The sequence below is a fragment of the Amia ocellicauda genome, chromosome 12, assembly GCF_036373705.1.
Source record: "Amia ocellicauda isolate fAmiCal2 chromosome 12, fAmiCal2.hap1, whole genome shotgun sequence".
Classification (NCBI taxonomy): Eukaryota; Metazoa; Chordata; class Actinopteri; order Amiiformes; family Amiidae; genus Amia; species Amia ocellicauda.
The window spans coordinates 24,201,310-24,224,098 of NC_089861.1; the positions used below are offsets into that span (position 1 = coordinate 24,201,310).

The following is a 22,789-nucleotide window of genomic DNA, read 5'->3' on the forward strand; positions in this document are numbered from 1 at the left end:
GAGAGAGAGAGAGTGTTCTCTGAATGTCAGGTTTATTCTGCAGTATGTACATGTTCTATTAAAACTCTTTATACAGTATGTACAAGATTAATTTAACCCTCCACTCACTCACATCTGTGGGTCACAGCCCCAAAATCTCATTCATCCCCAAGCCCTCCTCCCTCCCCACTCTTCTCCTCCTCCCTCCCTCCCTGCCCGTATCTCAGAGAGATTAACAAACTCAGGAAAACAAAAGCAAATTAAAGAAAAATTGTTTTAAAGGACCATCCAGCCACCATGGAATCAGTGTGTGCAGTGTAACAGTATGCATCAGTGTGTGTATCAGCCAGAGTTCAGTATCAGTGTGTGTCACGTGCAGTAGTCAGTCAGTGTGCAGTATCCGGGTGTATCAGTCAGTGTGTATAGAGTCAGGGTGTGTGCAGTATCCGGGTGTATCAGTCAGTGTGTATAGAGTCAGGGTGTGTGCAGTAGTCAGTCAGTGTGCAGTATCCGGGTGCATCAGTCAATGTGTGTGCAGCAGTCAGTGCGTGTGCTTTCAGTGGTCGGCGGGGGGTGCTGTCTCCAGTTTGCGGAGGCGTCTCCTCCTGAGCTCGGCTGCGTTGGGCTCCCCATCATCCTCTCCCTCGGGCCGCTCCTCCTCCTCGGCCACGGGGCTGGAGAAACCCACCGCCCCTTCCATAGACTCACCTGGGGGAGAGCGGAGGAAGGAGAAAGTTATATTGCTGGTATGAAGCTGGGGTCGGGGGTCATGCTTCTGTGTGGGGTGATCAGCTCAGGGTTGCGGTGGAGTACGCAGTGTGGGATAGTGCACTCTGGCGGTCTGACTCACTGCTGTCTGTGCTCGGCCCCGCGGTGCCGTTCTGCTCCGGGGCTGGGGGGGACACTGTCTCTGCGCTCACCGTCTCAGGGGCGGCACTGCTGGGCCGGGGGGGCGACGGCCTTGGGGGGCTGCGAGAGAGTGAGCATGTACAATGTTATAGTGAGGGGCACACCATCTATTACAGTGTTATTAAAGTGGTGCCTGACTGGACAGCACAGTAAAGTACACCATCTATTATTTTACAGTATCACCAGACACTGGTTAACAATAATGCTCACATGATCTATTACAATGTTATTACTGTTACCTGCTGGCTTCCAGCTCAAGCGAGATTCACATGCTCTATTACATCGTTACTGCAGTGTTTATTCGTGATACCTGACGGTGGCCAGCACAGTGAGGTACTGGTTGATCTGCAGCATGGCGGCGTCCAGCAGCGTGTGGATGTTGTGCAGACACTGCAGCCGCGCCTCCAGCCCCCGCCGGCCCTCCCGCTCCAGCTCGCCCAGCTCCTCCTCACTCAGACCACTGAACCCAGCCGGGGGCACGGGGGGCGACGGCAGACCTGGGAGGGAGAGAGAAACATGGACAACAGATTGAGCTTTAGTGTTGAACACACTTTCTTCAACTGGCAGGGTGTCAGAGTATGGCTAGACTGCAAGGACACACATAGACACACACTCCAGGGGGGGTGGGCTCTTACGGGGCCAATCACAGGCAGGCTACACCTGATTGGCGGACTCACCGAAGGGCGGAGGTGGCGGCATGCCCAGCCAGGGGGCTGTTGGGAAGGGGGGAGGGAAGGAGAAGGGGAATCCTGGGATTGCGGCGGCAGGAGGGGCCTCAGATCCAGGCTGAGTGGCACGGCTGGGGCCAGGAGCTCCTGGAGAGAGAAAGAGAGAGCACATCAGAGAGGGTGTGCAAGAGCGTCCATCGCAGGGTGTCAGGGCATCCGTCTCAATTCACTCACCTGCCCCCAGTGTTTCTGTGGCCGCAGTGCTGGTCTGAGGTGGCTCTGGGGGTCCTGGGGCGGCAGGGGGAGGCCCAGCAGGGGGGGCAGCTGCAGGAAAGGGCCCCCAGAATGGGAACATGGCTGGGGGGAAGGGAGGCATCATTCCAGGGGGCACTGAAGGAGGGACAGAAAATCTGTTACACCAGGAAACAGGAAGAGAGTCGTCCTTTGCCTGGAGTCAAAGGCCTATCACTCACCATTGCCGGGTGCTGCAATTGGAGGGTTGGCAGCAGGAGGCGGGGCAGGGGGTTGGGCAGGGGGTGGTGCTGGTGTCTGATTGGGCAGTGAGGCGCGCAGAACGTCCATGCGACAGGTGGGGCAAGTCTGCTGCCTCTGGAACCAGGATCGCAGACAACTGAGGGGGAGAGAGCGAGTTAATACAGAGAGCAAGGGAGGGAGCAGTTCTCTAGAGAAAAATATCTGTTAACAACACAACACACAGAGAGCTGTACCTGGAGTGGAAGATGTGGTTGCAGGGCAGTCTCTTGGCTCCGGTCACCATCTCCTCCCGGCAGATGATGCACACATTGTCTGTAGCCTGCAGCTCCTCTGGGGTGGCATCAGGGTACCTGAGAAAATGAGTGTCATTAACCACCACTCAATGAAATGGAGTCTCTGTACGGTGAAGCTGTACTGCAGTGTCTGTATATAATACCAGGTTGTCAACCCGTGTTATTATTGTATCCGCCCTACTGCAGCACAGACATGCGTGTAGATGGCATGTATTGTGTAACACCAAGTGACTCACAGCGTGTTCATGTTGCGAATGGCCCGGCGGGACATGATGGCATCTGTCACAGCTTTCTTAAACTGCCTGAGAGAGAGAGAGAGAGAGAGATTAGTATAGTATAGGGGCCCAGACTGGAGCCAGCGCTGTGGGGACTATAGTATAGTATAGTATAGGGGCCCAGACTGGAGCCAGCGCTGTGGGGACTATAGTATAGTATAGGGGCCCAGACTGTAGCCAGCGCTGTGAGGACTATAGTATAGTATAGGGGCCAGACTGGAGCCAGCGCTGTGGGGACTATAGTATAGTATAGGGGCCAGACTGGAGCCAGCGCTGTGGGGACTATAGTATAGTATAGGGGCCAGACTGGAGCCAGCGCTGTGGGGACTATAGTATAGTATAGGGGCCAGACTGGAGCCAGCGCTGTGGGGACTATAGTATAGTATAGGGGCCCAGACTGGAGCCAGCGCTGTGGGGACTATAGTATAGTATAGGGGCCAGACTGGAGCCAGCGCTGTGGGGACTATAGTATAGTATAGGGGCCAGACTGGAGCCAGCGCTGTGAGGACTATAGTATAGTATAGGGGCCAGACTGGAGCCAGCGCTGTGAGGACTATAGTATAGTATAGGGGCCAGACTGGAGCCAGCGCTGTGGGGACTATAGTATAGTATAGGGGCCAGACTGGAGCCAGCGCTGTGGGGACTATAGTATAGTATAGGGGCCAGACTGGAGCTGGCACTGTTGAGGAGGGGTCTCACCTCATGGCCAGGTACATGGGTCGGATGGCGAACAAGGGGAAGGTGTGGACCTTGATCATGATGGTCATGAACGCCATGTACAGCAACACCTTAATAAAGCCTGAAAGAGAGATCAATGTAGAGTCGTTATGATGTTTTATCTAAACACTGACGAAGTTTCATGATGATCAAAAGAAAGCAGTCATTTAATGCCCAGAATCTCCCATGGTCAAGCCGGCCAGCCGTCACAGTGGTCTCTGACTGCACCTATGACATGGGTCACTGGTGACATGTAAAAATAGTCACATGCCTATAAACTGTGTGTGTGTGTGTGTGTGTGTGTGTGTGTGTGTGTGTGTGTGTGTGTGTATACCTGTGAAGAGCTCTGTGTAGAGCATGTACACAGCCTTGTTGTCCCAGGGGTTTTCGCTCTGCAGGTCCACAGTGTGCAGGGTGTATTTAATGAAGGTGGTCAGAACCATGGTCATCAGGATCGCATACTGCAGAGGGAGAGGGGGAGAGAGAATGAATGAGACCACACTCCCAGACCAGCTGGCCATCGGGCACACAACACCGGACACACAGACAGCACTGAGGAGATCAGTGACGGGGAGAGGGACAGAGGGACAGCTGGACAACATGGCCAGAGTGAAAGACAGACAGCAGGCCGGCCAGCTGGAGGGGCAGTGGGACAGAGAGGCAGACACACAGTCCTGCTCACCTCGAACCCAAACACCAGCTGCACAGACGCCCCGCGGGTGATGATGCTGTGACACGCATGACTCACAAACAGGAAGTCCAGCACTCCCAGCAACACCATCAGAGCTGAGGGGGGGAGGAGAGAGAGAGAGAGGGAAGAAGAGAGAGACAAAGACAGAGAGAGAGAAACAGAGGTTATGGCGTGCCTGTCTGTGCTGAGCTGCACCTGCTTCCTGCCCAGCTGCAGTCTGGGATTTGCATGCAGTCTAAATGCACTGCTGGGAACTCCCTGCAGAGCCACGGCCCTCTGACTTTCCACACCCCTCCCTCTCGGTCTCTAGATCCACTAATTGGCACCGATATCCACACCTCCTGGTCTCTCGGTAAATCCACATCTAACTCTTACTCTCCCTTTTCAGTGAGTGTGCTTTGCGTGTAGTGTGGGTGTGTCAGGGTTTGTGTGTGTCCGTACAGTGTGTGTGTGTACACACAGGTGATACTTACACAGCACTCGGAAGTGAAAGAGCCAGGAGATGTTGGGGCTCCTCTCCATCTGAGAGACAGGAGACACACAGGGGGTTAGAGGGTCTCCAGAACACAAGCAACTGCCCCTCCCCCACCCCTCCTCCTGTCCCATCAACCCCTCACTTCCTCCCTCGTTCCCCATCCCTCCAAACTCACAAAGTCCACCCTGTCCTCAGCCAGCCAGTGGAAGCACTTGAGGAAGAGCAGCAGGGTGAAGAGAGCCACGAAGCGCGGGGAGAAGTCATCCCGGAACACCGTGAAGGCCAGGCAAGTCTCCGTCACCGCGTACCAGGAGCGCTCAATCAGGTGCTGCACAGAGGGGGGGGAGGGAGAGAGGATTAAAAGAGTATGCTCAGATTAAAAAAAAAAAAAAAAAGCTACTGGACAATAAAGGCGAGGGGAGAGGGAGAGATTGGAAAGGCCCACACAGATGCGCGGAAGGAGAGAGACGCGCTCACCTCCATCTCCGCGGCTCGCAGCTGGCCGAAGAACACCTTCCTCATGAACTTCCCCAGCAGGAACACCAGCACGAACGCCTGGATATACAGCACCTGCGGGAGAGGGCGGGTCAGCACTGCGCAGGGGCCTGTCCCTGCACCCCACTGTACTGTTATACAGCTCCACAGAGCCCAGTCGTGTGTGTGCAGTGCAGCGCAGCCCAGTCCAGTGCTATAGAGTGCCACAGTAGTGTGTGCAGTGCAGTCTAGTCCACTGCTATAGAGTGCGGTGCAGTGTGTGCAGTCCAACGACGGGTGGATGGGGGGTGTACTCACGGCCATGCTGGGGCTGGACTTGGTGAGGTAGACCACAGTGGGGTAGAACTGGTGTTTGAGGTAGTAGGCGTGAGCCACCACCGCTGCCGTCAGGGCCAGACTGGTGGCCGTCACCATGGCAGCACGCACCATGGCACCCCCCGTCACTGAGAGAGAGAGAGAGAGAGAGAGAGAGAGACTGACTTTTAATTGCCTTTATTTATTATAATAATAATACAAAACATCCAAATATTGCAAAATGAAAACAAGAGAGAGAGAGAACACAAAGAATCATAGAGAGTACACAGAGGGGAGGGAGGGTGGGGCAGAGAGACCAGAAAAAGTCCCAGCTGGAAGACAAGACAACACACATCCAGACACAGCCCGCACATCTCTCAAACAGGCTCAGACACATTCCAGTCAACCCGAGTGGTCACCTGATGCCTCTGCTCAAGCTTCCTGAGCACCTGTACTGTGTTGTACCCAGGACATGGCAGCACAGAGATTCTAGCGAAGCGAAGCTATACTGGATGTCAGGATCAAGGGCAGGGAGAGCACTCCCCCAGGACAGCGCGTGAATTGACACTGTTGAGTAACAGTTGGCTCTTAATAACAAAACATTTAAGTCGACTCCTTATAATTGCATATAGGATCATTGCATACTCAGTTTTATTGCATAGCACACAGCTGTTTAAAAATGCATTGTTTTTAATGGAAACGCGTTTACAGCAATGTATCCCAGGTTGATTTTTTTTTAAGATATTGCTTGCTTTACATGCAATACAATATTTCCCAACTGATTTCCGTTTGTGTATGCTTCTCCTACTGTAAACAAAAGGGCCTACAGTTACTGATTCATCATTTTAGACTTTTGTTGCAATTAATAGTTGAAGCCCACTGTGCACTGTACTGGTGACACATGTACATGTATGCACAGACTATACTGTCTTTGTAACAGGTTTTATATAACTTGCTCCTGATTAATGCATACTCCAGTTGAGTGCATGAGGTCAGGACAGTCCCGAGCCTATGCAATGATGCAGAATCAACTGATCTCAAACTGAAATAACTGTCTCTCTCACTCACGCACCCTCACTGATGTGCGGGGGGGTTGATGGTGAAGTGCCGGCTGTGGGGGTGGGTTTGGGGGGTGCTGATGAAGTGACAACAAGGTAAATTAAGCGGGTACCAGCTGGAGGGGTACGTGGCCTCGAGGGCAGGGGGCTTGAGGGCTTGAGTTCCCCCAGCCCCAACTCTGTACTTGTTAGTGCATACACACACACACAGTGTGGTCTGTACAGGAGCCTGTAAACTCATACAAGTAAGGACCTTGACACAATACTCTGCCCTAATCAGAGTTTATGCTGAACTTAATCCCCACTGGAGAGATCTTGAGTTACAAGGAAAACTATACAAGGCACCCAAATATACAAGGTCTCCAACTTGTTGACTTTTACCAAATAGTTTAAACGACAAGCAATGAGTGATTTAGATCTAGGTTATGAATAAGTGGGAGGTCATCAGAAACCAAACCCCAGCGGGGCAGCCTGTTACACCCCTCACTCCGCAGTTAATCTACACGCTGCAGGCTGTTCAGTTAGTTGCACCTGATACAGCTGTGACCGGGAACAGGGAGGCGCCAGTGAACAGGATGAGGCCGGTGCATGCAGGACGTGTCCCGTTAACGTGGCGGATACTGACCGCGGGCAGCACAAGGTAAACACGCCGCGCACCGACACGCTCCGTAAGGATGACACGTCGTGCGCAACGGGGTCGTATGAGACGTGCATTGCGCGACATATTGACACTGCCTGCCCTACACACCGACACTGTGTGATAAGGGGTCGCTGCCCCTGGGTGTGTGTGTGTGTGTGTGTGTGTGTGTGTGTCAGAGCCGCGGTCCGGCTGTCGAGACACCACGGCACTCACCGACTCTCTCCGTCTCTCACGCCGGCGGAACGTGATCCTCCCCCGGCTGCTTCGGGACGCCCCAGTCGCGGTCTGCTCGGTGGGGAAAGACTCCCGGGGGAAGCCGGGTCCGAGTCGTCCGGGCTGCGGTGGCCGTCGGCGGGGCTCCGCTGCTCTGCTCGTCTGTCAGTGCTTTTGTGCGGTTGGGGGCTTCTCTTGCTCTCTCGCCCAGCTGCGTGTTTATCCTGGTCAGAGAGGTACAGACACCTCACTTCCGCCAGGGCGCTACCAACACCACACGAGATCTCCCGAAATGTGTTCAGTTTGTTGTTGCGTGTTTTGTTGGATGAAATCGGCCACGTTACCGTCTAATGGACAGATTAAAACAGCCACGCAGGGCGCTATATCGGTGTCAAGACCCACGGTTTAAGAAGTAGTCTCCCGTGTCCCCCCCCGTTTTGGGTCGTACCAACTCCGCTGCAAGTTTGCAGAACGCCGTCTGTCTGTTTGCTAGTTGACGCCGCTGCTGCGTTTGAAAGGATGGGCAGCGTTTTCGCCTTTTTAGATCTTTGAGGAGTTGCTCTTTAGGGGTGCGACGCTTTGCAGGTCATTTATGCGACTATTTCCTAAATAAACTCTTCCCCGAGTTCCCCATCCTGTTGCCCACAGTCGTCCAGAGTCCGTGTCGAGCTGCCATTGGAGGAAAATTAAAGTTTGCATACCGTATAGTCCAGATTATAAGTGCGGTTATGAATGCAATATGTTGAATGCAATATTCGTATTATTTATTGCAGTGGTCGCATAGTGTAGTATGTATATATAGGATATATACGGCATATTTAAGGTATGCCACTTGTGTATTCTGCATTTTGTTAGTTACTAGCACTATCATAATGTTTTTTTAGTTAATTAACTTGGAGAAAGACTTCACCAACCAAAGGCATAAACATACATACTATTACTACTACTATCATATTATATAATTTGATGTATTTATTTATTGATTTATTGGCAGACGACTTACAGGATACAAAAGCAAAACACAAGTGTAATAATACAGTACACAATTACAATCAAGCATACTACAATCACAGTTTAAAAACTACAGAATTGCAGGTAACATACACAGTTAATATAAAAATACAGTCCTGCATCCTAGTTCTAAAAGCTAACAAGTGCAGACAAGATGCGCTGAAGTGATAGTTAAGAGCTAAGGGAAGGGGGCAAGGGGGAAATTACATTTGAACAACGGGAGTACTAGCAATGTAAGGGTAACCAGTATAATTAAGCAGTTATATAAAGTGCACAAGAGAATAGACTGCTAAATTACAAGTACTGTCTGAATCGCACAGTACTATTATTATTAATGACAGAACACATAGTGGATAAATAATAATATCTTTCCTCTACCATGATAATTACGGTACGGGTAAATGCTCTTCCAACCCGGACCACTGACTGTTGCTGCAAAACGGAGTCTTGTACCAATCGGCTACTGGCAGGTGTTTGTGGAGAACCAATGAGATTTGAGCTGCCAGGCATCGGAACTAATCGTATTTTCCGTCTGGTGTGGATTTTAACCAATGACATGCCGCTGCTTAGCTGACTTTCACATGCGAGGCCGTTTGCTGTAGCGCCCTGGAGGAGAGGAGGATAGAGAGTGCAACTGCATCCTCAAAAACCAGCAACAGCGCCCCCTTGAGTGGAGATTGAGCAGGGACACTGGCCAGCAACAGAGCAAGAACAGATTCTTGAATGTATATTTACTGTATTGTATTGTTCCCCATCGCCCTGTTCCTGAGCACTGGACCTGTGAGTCAGTTTTTGGTAACACTAAAGAAACAGTCCTACCAATAAAGTTTTTCTGAATTGAATTTGAATTGACAGTTGCAGTCTTGAGAATCAACGGTCTGGGCTGTGTCCCTAATTTTACACTTGTTCCCTCATTCCCTTCCCTTGCGGGGAGGATACTATGTTGGCCATCTTAAGGGGTGTCCCAATCCCTTCGTTGGAGAGTAAAGGGAGCCTAATCGAGCTGTTTGTGCCCTTCAATGCTCCCTTCGGCAGAGTGTACAAAAGAGCACACTTATGCAGAAGTGTTTTAGCGCTGAAGCCCCAGAACTCTGTGCGTTAAAGGCGGAGACAAGTCAATTGGGAAAATGACACCCGCGGGTGCATATTCATGTAATGTAATGCTAGCTAGACAGTTGTAGAAATTGTTAAATTATGTATCAAGGAAATAATACATAGATAGATAATATAAAAATATTATACAGTGAGGGAAAAAAGTATTTGATCCCCTGCTGATTTTGTACGTTTGCCCACTGACAAAGAAATGATCAGTCTATAATTTTAATGGTAGGTGTATTTTAACAGTGAGAGACAGAATAACAACAACAAAATCCAGAAAAACGCATTTCAAAAAAGTTATAAATTGATTTGCATGTGCACACTCTGTGACGTCAGCACAATGTCACGTGAAGTGTACACTTGTCGAAGGGTGTAGGGAGCAAGTGTGCGATTTGGGACGCAGCCCAGGTCTTCTCTTCATTCCTGCTCAGGGCTCAATTGATTGGAGTCTTAATTAGGATAGGATGTCTAGTCACTTAATTTTATTATGTGTTCTTATGGTTAATAAATAGGACTAGAGTAACTGAACTCTGACCCCTGTAGCTCTGAATTCTGACACCTATAACCCTGAGCCCTATAAGCTTGAACTCTCACCCCTCTAGAAGTAATGGTAATAAAATAATAATAATGACTATGACAGCATGGACATTGTGTTCCAAATTAGTGCTTGTTTATTGATGAATGAATGAATGAATGAATGAACAGGCCCACTCAGGACACCGTGGGGGTGGGTAGGTTCAGCACATCTGCTCTGTGCTCCAGCCTGGCCCTCCGCTCCTCAACTGACACCAATGACACAATGATCACACCACACTGACCCCTGACCTTCCCCGGGCCCCCACCTGACAAGGGGCCTCAGGATCTGGAATCAGTCGATTGACCGTGGGAGAATCTCAAACAGGCCGACATAGGGTGATCCAAACTGAACTGGACTGGATTGCAATGTGTTGGATGGATGTTGATTGGTCAGCCTACCCCCCCTCCACTTCAGTCCCATGGAGGGACACTCAGAGCACCTCCGGCCTGCTCCCCTTCTCCTCACAGAAGGGGGGAGGGATGAACACATTGGGGTCCCGGATCCCACTGACAATGTCAAAATACCTGGAGAGAGAGAGGGAAGGGGAGGATGATGGAGAGAGGGGAGGGTAGAGAAGTAAAATGGGGGGTCAAGATCGAGCTGAGGATATTGCTATTGTGTGTCTCTCCAGAGACTGCATGTTCGATATAAAGAAAGATATGTCTGGTCTGCAGGTTGGATCACAGACGGACTTACGTGATGAGCCAGTTGCTCTTGGGGGTGTAGTAAACCTCTGAGATAGGCAGGCAGCCAAACTGGGTGAAGTGGCTGAAGTAGGTCCCTGGGAGAGGGAGGGAGGGAGGGAGCGAGCAAGAGACACAGAGAGAGTGAGAGAGATTATTCATAATGTCTTATGGTTTCGCTGCTGTATATATATCTATATATATACATATACACTCACCTAAAGGATTATTAGGAACACCATACTAATACTGTGTTTGACCCCCTTTCGCCTTCAGAACTGCCTTAATTCTACGTGGCATTGATTCAACAAGGTGCTGAAAGCATTCTTTAGAAATGTTGGCCCATATTGATAGGATAGCATCTTGCAGTTGATGGAGATTTGTGGGATGCACATCCAGGGCACGAAGCTCCCGTTCCACCACATCCCAAAGATGCTCTATTGGGTTGAGATCTGGTGACTGTGGGGGCCAGTTTAGTACAGTGAACTCATTGTCATGTTCAAGAAACCAATTTGAAATGATTCGACCTTTGTGACATGGTGCATTATCCTGCTGGAAGTAGCCATCAGAGGATGGGTACATGGTGGTCATAAAGGGATGGACATGGTCAGAAACAATGCTCAGGTAGGCCGTGGCATTTAAACGATGCCCAGTTGGCACTAAGGGGCCTAAAGTGTGCCAAGAAAACATCCCCCACACCATTACACCACCACCACCAGCCTGCACAGTGGTAACAAGGCATGATGGATCCATGTTCTCATTCTGTTTATGTCAAATTCTGACTCTACCATCTGAATGTCTCAACAGAAATCGAGACTCATCAGACCAGGCAACATTTTTCCAGTCTTCAACTGTCCAATTTTGGTGAGCTTGTGCAAATTGTAGCCTCTTTTTCCTATTTGTAGTGGAGATGAGTGGTACCCAGTGGGGTCTTCTGCTGTTGTAGCCCATCCGCCTCAAGGTTGTACGTGTTGTGGCTTCACAAATGCTTTGCTGCATACCTCGGTAGTAACGAGTGGTTATTTCAGTCAAAGTTGCTCTTCTATCAGCTTGAATCAGTCGGCCCATTCTCCTCTGACCTCTAGCATCAACAAGGCATTTTTGCCCACAGGACTGCCGCATACTGGATGTTTTTCCCTTTTCACACCATTCTTTGTAAACCCTAGAAATGGTTGTGCGTGAAAATCCCAGTAACTGAGCAGATTGTGAAATACTCAGACTGGCCTGTCTGGCACCAACAACCATGCCACGCTCAAAATTGCTTAAATCACCTTTCTTTCCCATTCAGACATTCAGTTTGCAGTTCAGGAGATTGTCTTGACCAGGACCACACCCCTAAATGCATTGAAGCAACTGCCATGTGATTGGTTGGTTAGATAATTGCATTCATGAGAAATTGAACAGGTGTTCCTAATAATCCTTTAGGAGAGTGTATATACACACACACACTTAAATATTGGTAAACGGATGGAGAACAAAAATTAAACACTCTTTCCATCCCCCTCTCTCCCACTCCCCCACCCCCCTCTCTTACCCTGGGTCTCAGGCACTTTTCCCATCCACTGGTTTACGAGCACCCCCTCGCCTGGCCGGGACGACCCCCCAAAGACCAGCTGGTTGAGGAACTGGGCATCGGGGGGGACCTCCAGGGGCCGGAACGGGGTGTCCAGCGCCGACCGCACACACGTCTGGTTCTGGTAGAAAATTCTGTACTGGACACGCTTGGGGGAGAGGGCAGCGAGAGTGTGTGTCAGTGTGTCTCGGCCTGTGTGTGTGTCTGTGTCTGTCTCTCACTGTGTGTGTCTCTATATCTGTATCTGTGTGTGTCTCTCTCCATCTCTATGTGTGTGACCTTTGCCCCCACCCTCTCTTCTCCCCCCCCTCTCTCTCTCTCTCTCTCTCTCTCTCTCTCTCTCTCTCACACACACACACACACCTCTCTGAAGAGCAGCAGGGTGTCCTGTGTAGCTCCAGTCGCATTCGCCAGGAGGCGGAATCTCTTGAGCAGCCCGTCATAGGAGAACAAGCTAATGGTCACCTTGAAGGTTGATGATTCCATCTGCAATAATCATAATCATAATTATAATAATAATAATAATCATCATCATTCTCAGAGAAAGAGAGAAGGGATGGGGGATTCAGAGGCAGTGATAGGGTACACGAGGTGAGAGAGATGGACACTGATAATTGGCGGAGGTAATTGGAAGAGAGGTACTCACCACAGAAACCCCCCCCTCCAGGAGAGGTGGAGACACTAGAGGGGGAAGAGAGAGAGAAATCATTATATGGGTCCTCTCAGTGAGCAGGACTACACTAAATGGGACAAACACCAAAAAGAAACAGAGTCAAACAACTTACAGAACAAACTAAAACCTCCTATCTGGATCGTTGGGACACAGAAACTAAATCTCAAAGTAAACTGGATTGCTATCGGGCCCTAAACAGAGAGTCCACCCTGGCAGAGTCTCTCCTAACTGTCAGAGATACGAAGCAGAGACGGATCCAGACCCAGTCCAGCTCAGTGCCCACAGCCTGGCCAGAGAGACGGGTCGACACAGGCAGAGCTGGCTGCCCAGAGAGGAGCGGCGCTGTGTCACTGCCAGACAGGAGAGGTGGACAGAGATGCACTTCCTCCTGCACTGCAGTAAATATGTCAAGATAAGGGAGACTATATAATTTGATGTATTTTATTTTATTTGTATATATATATATATTTTTTTTGTTTTGTTTTTGTTTTTTTTTTGTTTTCTATAATTAATATAATGTAGTCTTGTTATTCAGGCAAACAATACTACTTGTGTATGTCATGCCAATAAAGCAAACGTGAATTTAATTGAATTTAAATAGAAAAAAATAATAAACACACACACACACACACACAACTATGGACAGAGAGAGAGTGAGTGAAAAAGAGAGAGGAGAAAATCAATCCCTTCCACTCTCTACCTCCGTCTCTCACTCCGTCCCTCTCTCTTTCTCTCTCATTCCCTCCCCCTCCCTCTCTCTCTCTCTCTCTCTCTCTCTCTCTCTCTCTCTCTCCTTCTCTCTGTCTCTCCTCTTACCGCATGGTTTGGGTCTCTGGGCCTCGATGGACATGGCCAGACAGAGGCAGATGGTGACCACGGTAATGGGCTGCATGCTTGCTTTGGCTGACGGAGACACAGGCTGACGGACACAGTCACCTCCAGCAGCTCCACTGAGTCTCCCTGAGCACTGCCAGCCCAGCCCTTATATACACAGCACGGCACAACACAACAAAATACAGCACAGCACCGCCCCAGCACACATACACTCCCACACACATGCACACGCACGCACACGCACACATACACATATGCACCCATCAGGTGAGGTGGGAGCCGCGGTTGGGGGGGGGGGGTGTCAGGTGACGGGGGGGAAGTGAGACTGCTACTGGGACAGAGAGCACAGCTTGTTTACACCACAGGCGAGAGGGGGTAGGGTGGAGTGAGTGTGAGTGAGTCTAACTTTCTCTTTGTCTCTACAGGCGTGTGTGTGTGTGTGTATCTCTCCATACACCCGAGTGTGTGTGTGTGGGTCTATGCAACTGTATGCGTCTCTCTATGCACCTGTGTGTGTTTGTGTCACTCTCTCTCTCTCAATGTACCTATTTCTCTGTGAGTCCATGTGCCTTTAATTTGTGTTTAAACCATCATGAGAGAGAATGGAAGGGAGAATGAGGAAGGGCGAGCGAGAGGGGGCAAGAGAGGGAGGGAGAGAGGGTTGAGGTAATGCAGAAAGGAAATATAAGATAAAGAGGTGACAGATAGTGAGGGAGAGATAAGACAGAGAGAGTTAAGGAGAGAGACAAGTGTCTTTACTTTGGCACGTGTCAGAGCTTACAAACACACAGAAAACTCCGCTTAATTTCAGTCAATCTGTCATTCCTATTGTCGCAACAAACAGGAAACCGGATTGACCGGCCTAAAGATCAAGGATTACATATACGTTTGATTCTTATATTCTATTACTAGAAACCGCTGACGTTGTTCAAAAGCATGAGGTCACACTGATTTGTTTTGTAAGAGTATTGTAGTCAATTGCGCAGCTGTGGCATACAACAGCTCCTAATACACAAAACTTCCCCATATTGACCTCCACTGCCATTTTAATGAAAATAAAGCCCTATTTCCCATATCTGACTAGGGGGTCTTCCAACAAGACACAAGCTGATCACCTCTGCACAAGATAACATTGTCTTTGTAAATAAAATGGTCAAGTTATTGACATCACTTTAACCCAAGCACCACAGTGATGTCATCAACAAGCACCAGATACTCTGCTCTGAAGTCTGACCATGACTTTGTCTCATCACCTATGGGGTGCATAGGGGCAACAAGCTCACAACCACACCACCTCTTTTGTTGGACGAGAGAGGACCTCGTTCACCCCTGTCAATTCTCTCCCCAGGCAGGCTCGACCGGACCCCAGAACACCACCACATGGAAGGCAAGTTCACACAAAAAAAAAAAAAAAAAAAAAAAACCCACACTAAAACCTATATTAAAATGCCTTTAATAAAAATGGGCACATAGAACACTAAAAAAGAAAAGACTAAATAGAATAAAATCCAATCTCCTAATCTAAAACACAAAGCAACAAGAAGTTTCACAGTCTTCTGTTCACAATAGGCGACACCCCATGGAAGAATCCCCCTTCCGCTCGGAGAACACAAGTCTCTCTGCAGCGGAGTTGGAACCCCGTCGGCCAACTGGGACCCCAACAAGCTCCGTAGCATGCGCTGTCATCTCCAGCAATCCAGTGTCCCTTGTTTCCAAAGCTTCCTTTATAATCTGCGCTTGGAGAAATCTTCGCCGTTCACTGCTCTCCCCTGTTTTCAATCACTCTGCCAGTTGCCCTCTCCAGCAGCTGTCCTGCTCATTAATCCATTACTCTCCCCTGAATGACCATTTCCCTGGGCTTAAATACTAAATAGAGAAGTGGGGCACAGGAAAAAGCGACCAATGAAAAAGAGTGCAGGTTAGTCCATGTGAGAATGTGATAAGGCAGCTTGTGCTTGGCAACAAAAGCAATTAATTAAACCAATAATCAACCCAAAAACCAAATGAACCATAAATATAGAAACAATAAGGAAGTAAAAAAGAACATACTTCATAAATAACACAATAGTGAATAATAAACACAGTGCGCAAACAATAATGTAATGAAAAAAATGATAAGTATATAAATAATAAGTGATCAATTAATGCTAATGGCCAGGCACGCCCCACCCGTGACACTTGTTTCCCCATTTCTTTCTGCTGCGACCCCAACTGCGGTCACAACCCCTACCAGTGAGACAAATCGCCCTGTGCGTGTGCGTGCCCCTGTGACACGTGTCTGCAGGTGTTGTGTGCATATGCCAGATTGTGTCCACGTGTGTGATTGTGTGAGTGGCATATTTCCCAGTGGAAAGATTAAAAAGACAGAGAAAGGGGTGGTAAAACACCAAGGAGAGCCTGACATTGTAGTTAATTTAGCAGGTGCACCTGATTTACTGTATATATCATACCTGCATGATGAGTACCTGGGAGATTTCCAATTGAAAATCCTTGACAAAGCTCAAAGAGGTAAAACCTGTCCAAGACACAATTGTCCACTGCCACTGAGAGCAGGTTGATTGCTGCTGTAGCACAGACTGACCAGATCACCAGTGCTCAGGGTTGAACACGAATGCAGGAGAGGAACGCATTTTGGTTCCCCATCCCGATGTTGTGGTTGTTTTGCTTGCAAAGCCAACAGACCCAGGCAATGTCTAAATCACTGGAAAACACGGACAACAGAATAAGACTATATACAAAACCAAAACAGGCTTTGGGTAACTGTGTGTGTCTCTATGTCTCTATATCTGTACTGTACTATACCTCTACTGGACTGTATATCTAGGGGAATATGCATGGTGTGATGGGGAATCAGGATGTGGAAAGAGGAAATGCAGTGTGACCTCTGACCTCTGACCTCAGCCAGAGCACAGTTCACACAACAATGTCTATCTCTCTCTCCCCCTCTCTCTATCTTCTCTCTCTCTCGGTTTGTCACCTTACTCACCTTTCTCCATTACCTCATCCGCCCCCCCTCCACTCTCTGACGGTGTAAATAATCTGTGCTCCCTGTCCTAGAGACTCACAGTCACCTGATGCACTCAGGGGCAGAGTGTGTGTGTGTGTGTGTGCAAGCGTGCGTGGGTGTGCATATGTGTGTGGGAGTGTATGTGTGCTGGGGCGGTGCTGTGCTGTATTTTGTTGTGTTGTGCCGTGCTGTGTATATAAGGGCTGGGCTGGCAGTGCTCAGGGAGACTCAGTAGAGCTGCTGGAGGTGACTGTGTCCGTCAGCCTGTGTCTCCGTCAGCCAAAGCAAGCATGCAGCCCATTACCGTGGTCACCATCTGCCTCTGTCTGGCCATGTCCATCGAGGCCCAGAGACCCAAACCATGCGGTAAGAGGAGAGACAGAGGGAAGGAGAGAGAGAGAGAGAGGGGGAGGGAATGAGAGAGAAAGAGAGAGGGAGGGAGTGAGAGACGGAGGTAGAGAGTGGAAGGGATTGATTTTCTCCTCTCTCTCTCTCAATTCAATTAAATTCAATTCAATTCAAGGGTGCTTTATTGGCATGACAAACAGTTTTGTAGTGTTGCCAAAGCAGTTGATATTACATACATTGAAAAATAATAAAAGGTAAGAAAAAAGGAGAAAAAAAAATGGAAACAGTACAATATAATGTATAAATACAATCTTAATAGACATGTACATTTACTTTATTTATAGTTTACAAGTTTACAGGTGGTGCTCATGTATGTTTTCACAGTGAGCCCCTCAGGTTGTGGCAGGTGGCTACATATTGGGCGTCCATGGGGGCTGTGTGTCCCTCCCCCAGGAGGATAGCTATTTTTTTTCATTTATCATTTCAGAAAATGATTTTATAATATTTATGAATTTAAGAATGTGTCCTTTATCTGGGCATATTTACTGCAGTGCAGGAGGAAGTGAGTCTCTGTCCACCTCTCCTGTCTGGCAGTGACACAGCGCCGCTCCTCTCTGGGCAGCCAGCTCTGCCTGTGTCGACCCGTCTCTCTGGCCAGGCTGTGGGCACTGAGCTGGACTGGGTCTGGATCCGTCTCTGCTTCGTATCTCTGACAGTGTCCATGTGTGTGTGTGTGTGTGTGTGTGTGTGTGTGTGCGAGACAGAGTGTGATGGAGAGTTAGAAAATGCGAGCAGTAGAAAAAGGGAGTCCGAGTGACATAGTAAGAAACAGAGAGAGAGAGAGAGAGAGAGTGTGGTGGACTGTGAGGGAGCGAGAGAGTTAGAGTGAGTGAAGTAGTGAGAGATCCTACTCACAGGCCTCGACTGGGCTCAGCGCTGAAGTTCCCTCTCACTTTGAACACCACCTGGAGAGAGAGAGAGAGAGAGAGAGAGAGAGAGAGAACAACAGAGGGGAGAGACTTGTTGTATGTGTTTATTATTGAAGGAGTTTCTCCTCTCTTCCCTTCTCTCTCTTTCTGTGTCTCCTTTCGTATTGTGTTTATGATTGAAGGAATATTATTATTATTATTATTTATTTCTTAGCAGACGCCCTTGTCCAGCGCAATACAAAGTGCAATAATACAGTGCAATTCAAGGCATAATACATTTTACAATTTCACAGTTTACACAAGTGTATATGAGATATACAGTAAACAATATATAAGGTCTTACATCCTAGAATGAAAAAGCTGATGAGTGCAGGCAAGATGCGTCTTGAGTAATCACCAGAAGGAGGTCAGGGACTCTGCTGTTTTGACTTCAGTGGGAAGGTCATTCCACCACTTAGGGGCCAGGGATGAAAAAGAGTGGGCTCTGGAGGAAGGAGAGTGGAGAGGCAGAGTTAGTCTTCTGGCACCGGAAGACCGCAGTGGTCTGGAGGGGATGTATGGAGAGACGTGGGTCTGCAGGTAACTCAATGCAGTCTGTTCGAGACAGCAGTAGGTGAGGGTCAGTGTCTTGAACTGAATGCATGCCGGTATTGGGAGCTAGTGGAGGGAGCGGAGCAGTGGAGCAGCGTGAATACCAGACGAGCCGCAGAGTTCTGAATGAGCTGGAGCGGCGGGTAGTAGTTGCAGGCAGGCCGGCCAGGAGGGAGTTGCAGTAGTCCAGGCGGGAGAGCACCAATGACTGGACAAGCAGCTGAGTCGAATAGTTGGTGAGGAAGGGATGGATTCGGCGTATGTTGCTCAGGAAGAATCTGCAGGTGCGTGTCAGCGTGGTGATGTGCTGAGTGTAGGAGAGTGCCGGATCGAGGGTGACTCTTAGGTTCTTAGCGGAAGAAGATCTAGAGAGTGTCGTAGATTCCAAGGGGATTGAAATGGAGAGGTCAGCAGAAGGTGAGGAAGAGGGGGGAAAAGAGGAGATCAGATTTGGAGAGGTTGAGCTTGAAGTGGTGCGAGTGCATCCAGGTGGAGATAGCAGACAAACAGGAAGAGATGAGAGGGGATGAGAGTGTCGGATGAGGGAAAAGACAGGAAGATCTGGGCATCATCTGTGTAAAAATTGTAAGAGAAACCATGGGATGTGATGAGGAAGCTGAGTGGCAGTTTCACAGGCCTCCAGAGAGTGGAATAGAGGGGAGGGATGAGGAGGGGAGAGGCAGGGAGATGAGGTTAGAGGGATTAGGGAAGCAGTGGAATCGGAGAGATTGTCATGGCTGACTAGTGTTGCTGTGCTGTGTCTCTACGCAGCCTTCTCCTCCCTGGAGTCCCACAGCTGGAGTCCATGCCCTTTGTAAGCGTGGCCCTTCGGAAGGGGGGCACTGAGGCTGCTGGCACTGACTGCTGGCACGAAGGACCTGGGGGCAGTTAAATAGCCCACCTATAACTAATTAACAGAGAGCACACCTGAATTGTGTTGGATTACACTGCTCTGTCCAGATCCCGCAAGTCACACCCTAGTACAGAGTCGGCAGAACTAATTACTTGGAATGTCTGGAATGCTAAACTCTATATAACTGCCTGTTCTGATTGCAGAAAAGGCGAAGCTAAGCGCACAACAACACTGTACAGTCTCTCTCTACAATAGTATATGCAATGCAGTCATTTCTGGTTACAGAAACTGCGTCAATATATAGTTCAAACTGCGCTAATTAAGACAGTAACTAACAAACAATAGCTGCCCTTACAAATATAGGCGCAGTAAAAATACAATTAAATAAAGTAAACATTTAAACAACGGGTACTTGGCAGAGCTCGGTTCGTTACGTCCAAGGGTCCGTGTCCACCTGCTGGGGAGAACGAGTCAACATAAGTGCAAAACAAGGAGAGCAGGCACTCAATTTATACGAGACAATTAAAACACTGCTCTGTCCAGATCCCGACTATCTGCTTTCTCCTCTCCCTCTCTCTCCTTTCGTACTGTGTGTGTGTGGGGACAAATGTGTAACTGGCTGATTAGTTTTTTGATAATAATGGGGAAGCCAAAGTCAAAGTCAAAGCAGGTATCTCTCTCTCTCTCTCTCTCTCTCTCTCTCTCTCTCTCTGTAGCATCTCCACCTCTCCTGGAGGGGGCGCTGTCAGTGGTGAGTACCTCTTGTTTGATCATTGCTCCCTTTTCAATGTCCCAATTGCTCCCTATCAGAGCCTGTCTCATTTCACCCTCCCTCCCTTTCACAGCCTCTGAATCCCCCCCAACCTCCACCTTCCTTTCCCTCTCAACCCTTTTCACTCTCTGTATCTTTCTCATCCCTCATTCTCTCCTTCTCTTCATCCTCCACTCTCTCCACCCCCTCATACATTCCTCTTTCTTCCCTCACCCCCACTTTCTCCCCATCTCCCTCTTGCTCTCCTCAGCTCTCCTCTCTCTTAACCCTTCCCTTCCCTTCCCCCCTCTTTTTCCTCTCCCTCTCATCTTTTTCCTCCCCCCTTCTCTCTTTCTCCTCCACACACACACTCTCTCTCTCTCTCTCTCTCTCCTCTGTGTGAACAGATGGATGCTAAGTTCGTCCAGGTTGTCTCTGGCATTTTCTCCTATGATGGTCTGGGCCAGAAATTCCGTATACGGGAGAATGTCTCCGTCGCCGGCAGCTCCTTTGCCCTGGACACACTGTTCCTGTTCAGAGAGGTGAGAGAGCAAGAGAGGAGAGAGGGTGGGGGAGAGGGTGACACACACAGAGAGAGAGAGAGAGAGAGAGAGAGAGAGAGAGAGAGACACATGCACACCCAGTGGCAGAGTGATGAGAGGCACCCAGAAACCCATAGAGAGACCCAGACACACACTCACTCACTCTCCCTCTCCCCCCCCAGCATATCCAGTACAAGATCTTCTACCAGAACCAGACCTGTGTGCGGTCACCACTGGACACCCGGTTCCGGCCCCTGGAGGTCCCCCCCGACGCCCAGTTCTTGACACAGATGGTCGTTGGGGGGTCGTCCCAGCCTGGCGAGGGGGTTCTTGGCAACCAGTGGACCGGGAAAATACCCGAGACAAAGGGTGAGAGAGAGAGAGAGAGAGAGAGAGAGAGAGAGAGAGATGAGTGGGGGATGGGGAAGGGAGATGGAGGGTGACTGTCCCACTCCCTCCCTCTCTCTGCATATCTGTCCATATTTCAAAATTCAAAATTTAAATTAAAAAAAACTGCATTGATTAGCAGGACTGATTGATATCCGTGTTGCCAAAGCCTTGACACACAGGTCCAGTCCAGCTCAACAACAGGGTGATGGGGAACAAAAGACGAATACAGGAATTTTACACTGGAGTTCACACATATTGTGTTTCTCTCACCTGCTTCTCTCCGTCTGTCTCTGCCTCTCAGGGACCTATTACACCCTCGTCTCCGAGTTCGGATGCCTCCCCCTGTCTGACTTGTACTATGACGCCCATGGTCTGTGGATCACCACGTGAGTGCGTTCGCCGTCTACACACGTACAACATAACACAGATAGTGGACTGAACTAATGGACGTACATGGGGGAGACACGAGCAGCTGTAGACTGCTTGTACCACTCCAAGCATCCCAGGACAGCAGAGCGAGTCATAAGCAGCGCATGCAGAATTTGCAATGATTGCCCGCCATTGATGCCTAAGGGGAAACGAACACTCTTAAATTCATTGCACAGGATCTGCAGTTTTCGAGAAGATTGGATGTCAAAATAGAACTGACATGAATAATAATAATCATACAAAAATTGACTAAAGACATTCTACATAGTTTCAAAATCAGAGTCAGAGCAGGGTGTTTATACATCTTTTCCAAGCTCACGCTCTCCTCTGTACGGTGGCCCATAGACTAATTTCAGACCTCACACGCATGGCTCCCTCTCAGTTGAGACGTGAGGAACATTGGTTGTCAAAGACCTGTTCAATCCAAGTGCCTTTCCCGGGACTCTGTGGGTTCCAGGGGACTAGGAGGTCTTAGTAAACTGCTTGTAGGTACAGGTCTAATATTTGCTGTAACCCTCCCCCATCCCTTTGTCTCTCTCTTTCTCTCTCTCCAGGTTTTATGACTTGATCACAGGGATCCGGGACCCCAATGTGTTTATCCCTCCCTCCTTCTGTGACAAGGGGATCAGCCTGGAGGCGCTCTAAGCTTCTTTCCGTGGGACTCATGGGTGGGGGAAGGGGTAGAGTGGGTGGGTAAGCTAGCCAATATACCGCAGCAGGGGTCTCCAGTCCTGGTCCTGGAGAGCTACAATTTAGTCTAGTCCAATTAGTGCAGTCCGGTCCACGATTCCCTGTGTCTGCTGGCTGCTGTCAGTCCAGCCCTGTGGTGTCCTACTGACCTGAGCGGTCCTGCAGCTGTTTGAGAGCGGAGAGCAGGTGGTCGGGCCGAGACCGACCCCTCACTGAGACCTCAGCTCAGAGCTCGGCCCAGCTCACAGGGAGTCCTCCAGGACCAGGTCTGGGAGCCACTGCTGGGAGCCAACACTGGCCCAACCCTGCTCCGGCACAGATTAATCAATAAACAAACTCTGATTTGGAACACAATGTCCATGCTTTCATATTTATTATTAATGTTATTATTACTATTATTATGGCACTTCCTACTCTTGTTACAGGGTCAGAGTTCAGGGTCACAGGGGTCAGAGTTCAGGGCTCCTGGCCCTCAGTGTTGGGGGGCCATGGAGGGGGGGTGGGGGGCAGGCTGACGATGAGATTTTTCAATATCCTTAAACAGCTCCATGATGGCATGGAGTAGGGTGATCAGATTTTCAAAAGTGGAAACCGGGACATATTGAAAA

The 22,789-nt window shown here is 49.3% G+C and overlaps 3 protein-coding genes across 3 annotated transcripts; 1 reads left to right on the forward strand and 2 right to left on the reverse strand.

The window, feature by feature from the left end:
- Positions 1-15: 15 nt before the first annotated feature.
- Positions 16-7,885, reverse strand: syvn1 (synovial apoptosis inhibitor 1, synoviolin). Its single transcript, XM_066718854.1, has 16 exons — positions 7,203-7,885; positions 5,295-5,440; positions 4,980-5,072; positions 4,678-4,830; positions 4,501-4,549; positions 4,019-4,122; positions 3,671-3,797; positions 3,319-3,418; positions 2,581-2,646; positions 2,285-2,401; positions 2,030-2,187; positions 1,791-1,946; positions 1,566-1,703; positions 1,199-1,385; positions 830-948; positions 16-687 (listed from the first exon to the last, which is right to left on the reverse strand). The coding sequence occupies exons 2-16, from the start codon at positions 5,424-5,426 to the stop codon at positions 536-538; spliced, it is 1,851 nt and encodes a 616-aa protein (XP_066574951.1). The 5' UTR covers positions 5,427-5,440; positions 7,203-7,885; the 3' UTR covers positions 16-535.
- Positions 7,886-9,959: 2,074 nt separating this feature from the next.
- On the reverse strand, positions 9,960-13,855 carry LOC136764640 (ependymin). The gene is made up of 6 exons (XM_066718856.1): positions 13,634-13,855; positions 12,791-12,825; positions 12,508-12,630; positions 12,106-12,292; positions 10,585-10,669; positions 9,960-10,412 (listed from the first exon to the last, which is right to left on the reverse strand). The coding sequence occupies exons 1-6, from the start codon at positions 13,707-13,709 to the stop codon at positions 10,319-10,321; spliced, it is 600 nt and encodes a 199-aa protein (XP_066574953.1). The 5' UTR covers positions 13,710-13,855; the 3' UTR covers positions 9,960-10,318.
- Positions 13,856-16,799: 2,944 nt separating this feature from the next.
- On the forward strand, positions 16,800-22,535 carry LOC136764650 (ependymin). The gene is made up of 6 exons (XM_066718873.1): positions 16,800-17,024; positions 20,096-20,130; positions 20,538-20,672; positions 20,855-21,041; positions 21,364-21,448; positions 22,046-22,535. Exons 1-6 carry the CDS (start codon positions 16,949-16,951, stop codon positions 22,134-22,136), a joined length of 609 nt encoding a protein of 202 aa, XP_066574970.1. The 5' UTR covers positions 16,800-16,948; the 3' UTR covers positions 22,137-22,535.
- Positions 22,536-22,789: the final 254 nt, after the last annotated feature.

Excerpts from the sequence above, each read along its gene's own strand:
- syvn1 (XM_066718854.1), bottom strand. The coding sequence starts at position 5,426 with ATGGTGCGTGCTGCCATGGTGACGGCCACCAGTCTGGCCCTGACGGCA. Across the intron at positions 4,831-4,979 it reads TGCGAGCCGCGGAGATGGAG|CACCTGATTGAGCGCTCCTG; the intron begins GTGAGCGCGTCT and ends CCCTCTGTGCAG. Across the intron at positions 2,402-2,580 it reads ATTCGCAACATGAACACGCT|GTACCCTGATGCCACCCCAG; the intron begins GTGAGTCACTTG and ends TCATTTTCTCAG.
- LOC136764640 (XM_066718856.1), bottom strand. The coding sequence starts at position 13,709 with ATGCAGCCCATTACCGTGGTCACCATCTGCCTCTGTCTGGCCATGTCC. Across the intron at positions 10,670-12,105 it reads AAAAGTGCCTGAGACCCAGG|GGACCTACTTCAGCCACTTC; the intron begins GTAAGAGAGGGG and ends TCCCTCTCCCAG. Across the intron at positions 10,413-10,584 it reads AAGAGCAACTGGCTCATCAC|GTATTTTGACATTGTCAGTG; the intron begins GTAAGTCCGTCT and ends CTCTCTCTCCAG.
- LOC136764650 (XM_066718873.1), top strand. The coding sequence starts at position 16,949 with ATGCAGCCCATTACCGTGGTCACCATCTGCCTCTGTCTGGCCATGTCC. Across the intron at positions 21,042-21,363 it reads GAAAATACCCGAGACAAAGG|GGACCTATTACACCCTCGTC; the intron begins GTGAGAGAGAGA and ends TCTGCCTCTCAG. Across the intron at positions 21,449-22,045 it reads CATGGTCTGTGGATCACCAC|GTTTTATGACTTGATCACAG; the intron begins GTGAGTGCGTTC and ends CTCTCTCTCCAG.